Below are 12,653 nucleotides of genomic sequence, written 5' to 3'. Positions count from 1 at the left end.
ATTTTTTTATTTATATTTAGCTAAAAAGAGCTTTATGGTATTTCTTTACCCAAGTGCAATTATAACAAGAAGTAGGAAAAAATTCAAATTTTTGAAAATGAGCGTCGCACCGCCCCTTTTATTAATAAGCAATTTTGTATGTTTCGGGAGCCATAACTCGAAAAAAATAACGGACCGTAAAAAGATTTAGTGCACCTCTTTTCCTCATAGTACGAAATATTTTTAGAAAAATGGCCGGGATCGGATTTAGGACCACGCCACATTTATGTAAAATACTTGAAAAAAGGGTTGTAGACGAATATAATAAGCTATACCTTTGCGAAAAAGAGCTTAATATCAATGGTATTTTACTTTCGAAATAGAATTATAACAACTATTAAAAGTTTTGAAAATGGGCGTGGCACTGCCCCTTTTTTGACCAAGCAGTTTTCTGTGTTTCGGGAGCCATAATTCGAAGAGGAATTAACATAACGTAATAAAATTGGGAATACATACTTTCTTTACAGCAGGGTCGAAGATAAGAATTACGAGGTATATCTTAGTGAAAAATAGTAACATCCGACCTAAGACTCCCTAATTTTTTGGGAATTATTTGTGTTTAAAATACGCCTTAATAGGATTTGAAAAGTTATTTATCTGAAATTACCTGTACAATTGAAACTCACACTGAGTAACAAAATAAGTCATATAATGTTGGGTTACACCCGAACTTACGACACCCGTATTTTTTTTAAATTATAACCACTCCCGTCACTTTCGCCATCAACAAAAGACATTTTTAAGCTTTGAACGCATGTAATAAGTAAAATCAAGTACAAATAAAAACTAAATATTTTTATATTCTCATAATGAACTTATTAACAATATTCTCATTAACAATATTTTTTTCTCAATATGAAGTTCCGTTTTACTATGTTCAAACAGAAAAATAAATTGAGGCAATTTCAATTTAGCTTACACAATAGTAATTTGATAGCCGGTTGGCTCATCTCTACAGCAATAACATACCTTTGTTCAGAATGTCAAAATGTGCGTGTTGGAATTAGGCGAATGGAATGGAATAAAAACATAAAACTTTGAAATTTTTGTGTGTTGTAAGAAAATGTGTTTTGATTTCATTTTGAGTTTGCCATCCTCTTTTGACAATCCCTACTCCAGTGAAATGAAAAAAATATATCAGCTGATGAGATGAGCCAACCATATAGTTGAGCCATGCGCAACTGACGTTTAAATCTACCCAATAACAGCACTTTACAAGCAGTTTGCAGTTTGAAACAATTTATTACGTAATTTCTTTTTAAATTGGCAATTTGTTATTACAATTTTTTATATGATAAATTGCGTAATGGTATAAATTGCCAATTTGGTGTGTGTTTGTACCTAGTATTTCTCATTATCAATTTATAGTTTCTCAGTATGAAGTTACATTTCGCATTATCAATTTATATATACTCATAAAATTACATTTTTCATTATCAATTTGTATTTTCTCAATATAAACTCATATTTCTCATTATCAATTTATATTTTCTTAATATAAACTGACACTCCCTCATTATGAACTTTAAAAGGTGTAGTAAGTGAGTAAAAACCGTCACAAAAGCAGTTTTGCATATACGTAGATGCGTCTAAAAGCCCCGTCACGTTAGCAGCATGTAGATGCCTTTAACTCAATGTTATTCATTATGAGTAGATTGTACGTATTTTTATGGATAACGACAGATTGAGTGACACTGGCGCCATCTCATATGAAAAAGTAGCCAACATCCAACTTTTGTTGCAAGAAAAGCATAAGAAGAATATGACATTTTCTTTGGATAACGGTGCTTTCACACTTTACAAGTGAAATAATATTTCCCACTCGTTGGTGCTTTCTATGATTTTTCACAATTAAAAACTGCAATATAACAAATTAATTGGACACAAAATATCTTGACAAGTATATTTCTTGTACAGTGAGAATGTTGAACAGTGATTCGCAAAATTTTGTATGTCAATGTGCAAGGCGAAGAACACTTCAATCGCCAAGTCTGAAGTTCGTTCATATTTACAAACAAACCATCTTGCGATATTGTGGCGATGTTACTGGCATGCATAAGATTGGGTTTAACGCATCTATATGAAAAACTTCATTGCGGCTTGGCCCTAACAGAACTGGTTTTTGAGTGGAATGTTTGTAGTTTTTGCTCTAAAGTTGTATTACCGTATAAATTTTGAGCTTACCGTCTATGCAACTTCATTGGACGCTTATAAAAATCATCATCTTCACCATCGACTTGAAAGCCCACTCGCCTTTCCGATTCATCCTGTAGTTAATAAAAAAAAACAATCATGCAAAACAAATAAATGTTAACTACTTCAACCGGTTCAAGTGCGATAACCGCCAATACTTACGAAATCTTCTTCTTCGCCATCATTAAAAGCACTGTTAGCAGGCGCTGCCGCTACAGCTGTTGAGCTCACCACAATATTTCCTTGTTCTGCCGCAATGCTAACAATCGGTTCATTAGCTGTATTTGAATAGCTCACATCAGTTTTCTGCTGTTGGTAAGCTGTCTGCACAATAACAGGCTGTTGTCCACATGATACTGTTGCTATTGGCGTTTGTGGTGAGAGTGGCTGCTGTTGCAGTTGCTGCTGTTGATGATTTTCATACAGAGGCTTTGTGGTGTCTGTTATGTTATCCACAATGGTGGAATTAGCACCAGTTCTATGTGCTCCACTTATACAAAACTTTGAAGACTGTAAAGAGACATAAATGTTAAGTGGTGAAAAGTTGAGCTACAACGAAATGTTATGCTTTTAGATTGGAAATATTAAATTGTCGTATGTATAATTTAAATAAAAGCAGGAAAAACTACAAACTATAGTGTGCAAATAAGTTTAAAGTTAAAACTAACTTCTTCAGTGACTGTATCTAAATTGGCGTCATCAACTCGGCTGCGGTCTTTGGCAAATAATTTATGTGCCTTTGCCTTCAACTCCTTTGGGTGGGGTGTATTTTGTCTGACAAACGGTGTATCCTTCTCCTGCGTCGAATCTTCAGAAAATTTAACGGAATGTGTTCTCGAGGCTTCCCGATCCTCCCAACCATCGGAATCAGTCTCAAGTTCGCGTGCTATAATATTACGGTGAAGAGAGGAAATATTTAAGTTATTATTGCATATTAAGTATGTAGTATGTATGTACTTTCTTATTCTAGGTTCTAGCATTCTAGAAATAAATTACATATGTTATTTTCAAAATTTAATGCTTATGGAGCTAAATATGTACTTGCTATGTACTCGTATGTACAGCTGCGAACACAAAAAACAGTAAACATTATGACACAAATTTTAGTTTATTATCTTCTTTTATTTATTGTTCTTAATTTAAGAAAAAACTCCAATGAATTATGTAACTTTAATTTATAAGCCCATCGCAAAATCATTATCGTAAAATTTTAAAAACTCGATAAGTATTTCAATATTGGTTTTGAAGAACTTTTTCCGAAGGGTGTTTTTCAGATTTTCTTCCATAAAAACAATAATTATGGGACCTTCATGGAATTTTAATACAAAAAAAAAAAAAAACTATTCTAAATTATATAAAAGAAAAAAATAAGTATATCTACAATTTTTTAAACCATTTTCTGTTCGCAGCCATGAATTCAACTCAAAAACTCGCATTGGTTAACATATCGACTCACAGATTTTCATGTACATATTTATATTTTTACTACAGTAAATGACAGTAAGTGTGATTCAAGGGGTTGTGTAGCGCAATATATAGCTTCTCCAACCCAATTGTCAACCTCACCTTCGAGCGGCGAATCCCTTTTCACTAACAGACGAGGCTCTGGCGACCCCAAGCTCCTCATGGAACTTGGGGGTGGGGAGGGAGGGATGGCCTGAAGGTTTAATGTGGCCATATAAATCGTTCCCGAGATGGTCGGGCCAGCACCTTAATGGTGCTGTTACCGGAGCGTATCGGATCTGTATCCGACAAAGGACCATCACATCGATAACACTCCCCAAAGTCGCTACAACAACAACAACAACAGTAAGTGTGAACTTAACATTCATACATACACACATGCATACCATTCTGTTGAATTTTTATTAGTATGAAAAAATCTACGCTACTGCTCATATGAGTAGGCTCAAAAATGTGTAAGTTGTGGTTCAGTGACGAAGGGCGTGGTACGAAGGCCTGGCCTACAATACCAAGGTTCCAGGTTCAAGAGACGGGATAACGGACATCAAACATAGGTATATGTACATATATTCATATATATATATTTTTTTTAATTTTCCAAACGAGGCGTCCCTCGACTTTGGTTTAGCAAATCCTTCGAATGCATTGCTCCCATAAAAAGCTTGCCACCAAAGTTTACCTGCCTTAGCAAATTACATTCGGAGTCGTCATAAAACATTGAGGCTCACAAAGTAGTACGAATAGTGAATAAAAGAAACCACCTATTGGAACAGAACCTCGGTCTTAACCTCCTCGGAGGTAAATCAAGCCAAATGCTTTTATTATAGGTATATCTAGGTTTATCTTTTAGGTACACCACTTTGGGGCATGTTGATGGGCACAGTAAAATTATTTTAATATAAGAGGAGTGGCACCTCCATAATAAGATTAGAGTAAATATAAAGGAAGTGGGGAAAAGAAGAGTAGTAGAGGAGACAAAGACTGAGCTTTAACTAAGTAAAGTGATTTTTCAAATAAATACTGATTTCTGAAATTAGTTCTCCAGCGGAAGCAAATGTCTGAAGAATGAGGAAGGCGATGTCTTCTTTAGAATAATAAATATTTTTATATATTCTCATTCCAGAATACCAAAACAGTATTGCAATCATTTAAAAATAGATTGTATTCCTTGACAAATTTGTCGAATAGGGCGTTTTACCCACACCCCAACGAGTTTCGACTTAATTTTTTACGCAGGACCGTGAAATTTAGATGCATAAAACTTTTCAAATGAGCGGCAGTGTACTTAGCGAATTGACTATTCAAATGTTATAACTTATTTTTGGCGTGCATTTAAAAAACGAGAACGAATTTTCCTAAAGCTCGAAGCTTTCCCTTATGGATATAAATTAACCGAAGACGTTGTTTACCAATTGATTTAGTAATATCTGAAGTTCATATGCATGCATTTTTATGTATTTATTAAACTAATTTTTCTATGTAGTATATACGTGTGTGTGTATGCACATTCCAAAGATAAAATTTACTAACCAGACATACAGACATTACATATTTATATAGCTAGTTAAATATGAATATCGTCCCCCCCTTAGAAGAAATATAAATGTGCATATTATCCAATTTTAAGTTTATGGATTCACTAGATTAACCATTGAATGAGCTATGTTTGACCAAAAAAGCCGAGTTCCATGCGGCAATAGAAACCCGCAATATTGAGCAATCTAAATTGCTTGAATTTAAATTACTGAAAAAAACTTTTCTGACTATTATTTTTCATATCCACGTTTCATGCATGAGCAAGGCGATATATGAGAAATGTGCCAAGACATAATGCTCTACTTTTCCCAATTTATTTATTGTTTAATCAAAATATGCAATACTCAAGACACTATGAGTTCGAGTTTAACGAAGATCTATGTAAATATGCTAAGATGTAAGTAATACAGAGCTTGCTTTAGCTGATAAATCAGCGGCGCACAGTTTGTGATTTAGACCATTTAGCGGAACTTAATTATTTTCAAGGTTCTTAAGACAACAAAATCTGTAAACAGAGGAACGCCGCATGTTGTGGTTTTATCCCCAATTCTGCGGTTCAACGGAAGAACAGTAAATTTTTACGGTATATGCAAATGACATTTCAGTCATCATAACAACAATCAGCTCTCTAATGGATCAGGCACTTCGGCATGTAAATGCCTGGGCATCTGAAGTTGTGTTAACCGCCAACGCTATCCCTATTTGGACAAGAAAAATGTAGCACAAGATATCTAGGGGCCATACTAGATAGTAAGATGTCGTGGAAACGGTTTTGGTACTTTTATTTCTTTTTCACTGAAACAAAAATTCAAAATACTACTAATAAAATTTGCCACAAATTTATTAACCCACATATAATTTTCAATTTACTTCATTGGAATTCTTATCATGAAAACTGCTGTCAATAAAATGTAGTAGAACAATGGCATATCACCTGGGAGATAATTTATGCGAGGCATTTAAAAGAGAAGTGTTGAATCTTTGGGCAAACACATTATCATTAATTTTTGATGAAAAAACGGACTTATCAGAAAAAATACTTGTTTTAGTGGTTAGATATTTCAATCTGTTATTAAACACTTTTCGTGATATATGTATTTTTGTGACTAGTCGTGCAAAAAGAATTTATCTCAAATACTCGTGCTTTTGCGTAAAATTATTCCCGTAAGTGCTTGCAAAACTCCATAAGCGTCACACACATAACACTGCTAACTAGTTTCTCGTACCTAATTACATGTGGACGGATTTTAACCAAACTTACACACAGGTCAGGTACATGCCCCGCATGGTTCTTATGTACTTTTTTTTAATCGGTAAAGGGGGCTTGGCACCTCCCATACAAATGGGATCTTTCATACTCAATATCTTTGGAAGTATTAACGTTAAACCACTGAAAATTGGTAAGGCGTTATATAATATATCCCTATCTCTATCCCTATCCCTATCCTTATCCCTATACCTATCCCTATCCATTTTCCTATTGAACAAACATATTTTTTGCCTTTTCCGCACTTTTTTTATACCGTATATTAATTTACTACAAGAAATTTCCTAAACATCACTTATGTATATGTACATAAAATATTTCAAATTTCAAAATTGTTTCCAATATGAATATTTTCGGTTTTACCTGTTCAGCAGGTAGCCGCCTGCGATTTCAAATTAAGCAAACTCATTCAAAGACATACATACATACATACATATCGTCGCTGCGCTCACAAAAACAGTTATGTGTTTTTCAGTAACTGTTCAGGAGATCAAAAAAACTTATTTCTGGTGTCCATTTGCAAAATTTTGCAAATGTCGTATTTTTGAAATATTTTATAAAAAGTATGTTATTGATGTGTAAAGAAAAAACTTATGTTTTTTTCCCCATTACGAGGAGATAAATATTTTCGCCGTTTTAAAGCACATAGCTGCTTTCAAACATGATTAAAATTTGCTTTTGGCGGTAGGGGAATGTATGAAATTTGTGCCGTATTTCTTCATAATGCTTACGTAGATAACCCCTTATGCCCGTGGGAAATGCAGCTTCATCAATCAGATGTCTGTTGGGATGCCCAGGTTTCTGGGTGACCAAATAGAAACTGTTTGTTTAGCATTTCATTTCTCTCCCTAATGGGGAGTACTCTCGCCTAATTGTGTACGTGATGTTCTGGGGACATAAGAAGGCAGCCCGTAGCGGTTCTGAGGGTAGAGTTTTGGCAGGCCTGTATTTTCTTCAGAAGAGTAACCTTTAAGCTTGGCGACCATATCAGACGACCATAATGAGCGTTTCTTTGTCTTCACCCCAAGTGCTTCCGGCAAGAGATTTGAGGATTTTATTACGGCTCTGGGTTTTCGGTACAATTGGGGTTTAATGCTCTCCAAAATGTAGATCCTGATCGAGCGTCATACGCAAGAGTTTAGGGTGTAAGATAGTCGGCAGCGTGATGCCGATGTCGGGATCAAATAGATTATATTTCACTGAGTGGTGGGTGATTAATACGAGACCGCCTCCATTTTCGCTCTGGCATACTTTTCTGTGGACGCTGTGTCCAGATCGAAGATCTTGCTGTGTGTTTGGTCTCTTGGATCGCTACAATGCGGATGTTATGCCGCTTCATGAAATCAACTATCTCCGTGATCTTACCAGTTAACCCATTACAGTTTAACTGCAGAATTCTGTGTTGTTGTGGCTTGCTGAGCAGCGGGACAGCTAGAAGGTAGTGGGGGCGCTAAGGCGCAGACTACGAGACGCTCTTGGGCGTAAACAGCAAGGAGCCACAAAAGATTTATAAAAATTACGAGGACTTCGGGTTTTGGGGTCTAGCTCAGAACATCCTGTCCGAAGCAACCATCCCTTGCACGTGACACACTGGCAAGAGTGTGACCGTCCTAAAAAGATTCGTTTCCGGACCGGGGTCAGGTACAGGTCCCGGTTGGGTTCGATACCCTCCCGGAGCAGGAGAATATGGCGCAGCCCCGCTGCAAGGATCTGCGTGGAGGATGAAAATTTGTGGGAACGACGCAACAAATTAAGTGGGGGTTACACTGAAATAACAGCCCTTGGTCGGGAAAAAATCCCGATTTGCTCCGGCTCATAGAACCGGCTGCCTTAGGAAACAAGATGGTTTTTAATTATTTTTCACATTGAATCAAAGCACTTTCGACAGCGATTAAAAAAAATTATAAGCAAGTAAGTACATAACCGTTTTTCAGAGTACTTCTAGGACTGTGAGCACATAGCTGTTTGCGGTCATTTATAAACCAAAAGAGATATAAAAAAACGGCATATGCAGAAATGTGGGCTCCATATAGTGATAATGAAATATGCAATAAAAAAAATGTTGACAAAAAACACATAACTGTTTTCGTTAGCGCAGCGACGATATGTACATAGAAATATTTAAAATTACAAATTTTTAATTGCGCTTTACTTTTTGCAATAGTAAATAACTCTTAAAGCTTTCCTGCTTCTACAAACGTGTTTATTTTAGTGAAAAGTGCTGTGATAAAAAAGAGCATTTATTCGACCAATCTTTTTTTAAAGTTTTGGGCTGTTCGTTTTCGTTAAAAGTGGAGTGAATTACAAAATGCCTTCCACGGTCGCGAAGAACACAGGGAACGATATGCCAGGTCACGTCCAGGTCGAAGCAACATTAATATTCCTTTGAGTGGTGCCGTATTTTAATATAACAACGATATCGATTATAGTTTGCAGTAATTTGTGGTAATTGGCATTAGGAACAATGTTTGTCCATTTTGCTGTGCACTAAAATTTAAAAGCGAAACGCCTGGAATGTGCTGCGTCTCAGGAAAAGTTCGGCTAGAGGAATTGCAATGCCCACCACAACCATTAGCAACACTATTTTCTGGTTCAACAGCGGAATCAAGACATTTTCTAGCCAATATACAAATGTACAATTCAAGTTTCCGAATGACTTTGTTGGAGCTACCAATATAATAAGAGACAACTATATGGCAACGTTCAAGGTAATTTCAGTGTACATAAAACATTTAAGATGAAACTTTTAACAGGATATCGGAAACGTTTCTTTGCACTTATTTGTATTACCTTTACCTTTGACAAAGACAAAACTGTCACACTACAACTGTTTCTCTAAGTGCTAAGTGGAGACATAAGAAAATAACCTCTAACTTTACTCAGCGTAAGAAGTTTGTTACATACACATTACATAAAATATTTCAAATTAATAAAATTTGTCAAATTAGGAAAACTTAAAAGTATAGTTTTTTCATGAAATATTTTTCAATAATATTTTTTTGTCAAACAAAATCTGCGAATGTTAAATCTTTCCTTAAGTTTTTACGCAAATAAGTGTCAATAACTGCTTAAAGAGTTTTTGTCATATAAAAGGTTGATGAATGTATTACGCTGAGTTAAACTAAGTATATGGCGTTATGATGTAAGTGGAGATGTAAGAAAACTAACCTAAACTTAACTTGCCGTAAAAAATTTTCTAAAATTATCGAAAATATCGACTGCGTAGAAAATTTTAAATTTCGAAAGCTATTTTTCCTTTGAATTTTGTTTTTAGTTTTCTGTCCTGCTTGCTTGGTTAAATATTATACTTCAAGTATTTCAAAGAGATGAATGTTTTTAATAGCTGCTTACACAGTTTTTCATATACCACGTTCATAGAAGAAGTATGTTAAGTTATGAACCTACTAAGTACGGTTAACTTTCTAATACGTTATTGGAAAGGTTTATTACTATTTTTAATACTTTTTTACTACCTTTCTGGTACTTTTTTTTACCTGTGTAACTACTTTTTAGTACTGATTTTCAAACTTTAGATATCTTTTTTTTTACAAATTTTTGATCCAATTTTACTACTTATTTAAAGTTTTTTTAGCCATTTTTATACTTTTTCAATGCATTTGCTGGTACTTTTTACCACTGTTTTACTACTTTTGGCAACTCTTTACTACTTTTTTAATACTTTTACGCTACCTTTTTTGATAACAATTTTAAATACTTTTTTGAAACTTTTTTACTGATCTTTTTTGGTACTATTTTTCTTTTCTTAACTACTGTTCTTTTATACTTTTTTGGTATCTATGGAGCATGTATTGATTCCACTAATTCAAATTAATCCATCAGATCTGCCTTCTCAGTTTAAACGATTGCAATTTCCAATACGTCTTGCGTTTGCCATGACCATGAACAAAGCACAAGGGCAATCATTGGCATTGCGTGGTATTGATTTGGAATATCCATGCTTCTCCCACGGTCAATTATATGTACCATGTTTACGTGTAGGTAAGCCATCAGCTCTTTTTATATACACCACAATTCAGAGCAAAACAAAAAATATTGTATACGAAAGAGCTCTTCAATAATTATTAATGACAATCGGCAGTCATTTCAAATGGTTTTCCGACACAAGAACATGAGAAATATAGTTGACCGTGTGAAAAGCATTAATTACCCATACTCAGACCACACTCAACGATTGGTTCTATGATTTATTGATTGCAATGATGAAAGCTAGGAGAATTGAAACTTGGATTCGCTAAACTCGAATGGCATACCGCAGGAATGGCAGACTGTTTGCACGCGTGCCATTGATGGGCAACAGAAATTGAAATCAGTGCGTTGAAATTCTCGGAATGCGAACTCTCACAACTTTGAACTTTCCTGAGTCAGTCTTTTGGTCATAATCAGGAACAATTGGTGTGAAACATCGACATCAGTCTAGGCGCTCTTCACTTATAAGCATAGTAGCTAACGTCACTTTGTTCGTTCCATACAAAGTACCTACGAACATTATTTGCTTTATATTTTTTTTTTTTTTTTTTTGGGAATTTTCTTAGATATTTTTCTTTTCTGTTCGGACACCAGTCTAGAATTTGGTTTCATTAAATTAAAAAAAAAATCATATAATTACATTATTTAGTTTTGGAGCTAATTACAGTATTTAACTATTCATCAGAAAATGTTAACACAAATAATAAATATATATGTATCGCTTTTAAATGTGAAACAAGAAGTGTTTTAAAGGTGTTTATTTATTTTCCATATTTTTTATAACGTGGAGTGAAACCCACGGGTATAAGCTAGTACTATCTATAGATATTTATAAAAAAGATTGTTACACCCATCTAAATCTTCTTCACGCGTTGCTACTAGTATTTAAAACGTCGCAGCAATACCAGACAAAGCTCAATAAAAGAAGTAAGGACGGCTAAGTTCGGGTGTAACCGAACATTACATACTCAGCTGAGAGCTTTGGAGACAAAATAAGGAAAAATCACCATTTAGGAAAATGAACCTAGGGTAACCCTGGAATGTGTTTGTATGACATGGGTATCAAATGGAAGGTATTAAAGAGTATTTTAAAATATAGTAGGCCATAGTTCTATAGGTGGACGCCTTTTCGAGATATCGTCATAAAGGTGGACCAGGGGTGACTCTAGAATGTGTTTGTACGATATGGGTATCAAATTAAAGGTATTAATGAGGGTTTTAAACGGGAGTGGCCCTCAGTTGTATACGTGAAGGCGTTTTCGAGACATCGACCAAAATGTGGACCAGGGTGACAAAGAACATCATCTGTCGGGTATCGCTAATTTATTTATATATGTTGTATCACTAACAGTATTCCTGCCATGTTTCCAAGGGCTTTTGGTTTCGCCCTGCAGAACTTTTTCATTTTCTTCTACTTAATATGGTAGGTGTCACACCAATTTTACAAAGTTTTTTCTAAAGTTATATTTTGCGTCAAAAACCAATCCAATTACCATGTTTCATCTCTTTTTTCGTATTTGGTATAGACTTATGGCATTTTTTTTTTAATTTTTCGAAATTTTCGATATCGAAACATACCACCATATCATTACTGGCGTTGAATGTTGTTAATTTACTTATATACTGTAAAGATGTTCAATTTTTGTTAAAATTTCACTTTAAAAAAATTTGTTTAAAGAGTGGGCGTGGCGTGTTCGTCTTCCGATTTTGCTAATTCTTATTTAGAACACCTATAGTAATAGGAGTAACGATCCTGGCAAATTTCGTCATGATATCTTCAACGACTGCCAAATTACAGCTTGCAAAACTTTTAAATTACCTTCTTTTAAAAGTGAGCGTTGCCGCGCCCATTGTCCAAAATTTTGATATTTTTCTATTCTGCGTCATAAGGTCAACCCACCTACTAAATTTTTTCGCTTTAACCGCCTTTGGTAATGAATTATCGCACTTATTCAGTTTTTCGAAATTTTCGATATCGAAAAAGTAGGTCTGGTTATAGTCCGATTTCGTTCATTTTAAATAGCGATCTGAGATGAGCGCCCAGGAACTTACAAACCAAATTTCATCAAGATACATCAAAATTTACTCAAGTTATCGTATTTACGGACGGACGGACGGACGGACATGGCTAAATGAATTTCTTTTTTCACCCAGATCATTTTTATAT

General features: G+C 34.8%; 1 protein-coding gene across 14 annotated transcripts in view; it reads right to left on the bottom strand.

Annotated features, from left to right (window-relative positions):
* scrib (scribble) overlaps nucleotides 1-12,653 on the bottom strand; it is a 696,032-nt gene that overhangs the window by 426,066 nt on the left and 257,313 nt on the right. For all 14 annotated transcript variants that reach the window (XM_067760306.1, XM_067760307.1, XM_067760302.1 and 11 more), the window contains 3 exons: nucleotides 2,901-3,118; nucleotides 2,395-2,742; nucleotides 2,224-2,306 (listed from right to left, as the gene is read on the bottom strand). In XM_067760306.1, coding sequence (XP_067616407.1) covers nucleotides 2,224-2,306; nucleotides 2,395-2,742; nucleotides 2,901-3,118 — 649 coding nt within the window. The remainder of the gene's footprint in view (nucleotides 1-2,223; nucleotides 2,307-2,394; nucleotides 2,743-2,900; nucleotides 3,119-12,653) is intronic.

Source organism: Eurosta solidaginis, chromosome 1 (assembly GCF_040869045.1).
Source record: "Eurosta solidaginis isolate ZX-2024a chromosome 1, ASM4086904v1, whole genome shotgun sequence".
Lineage (NCBI taxonomy): Eukaryota > Metazoa > Arthropoda > Insecta > Diptera > Tephritidae > Eurosta > Eurosta solidaginis.
The sequence above is the reverse complement of the archived record's forward strand: the minus strand, read 5'-3'. Positions and strand labels throughout refer to the sequence as shown.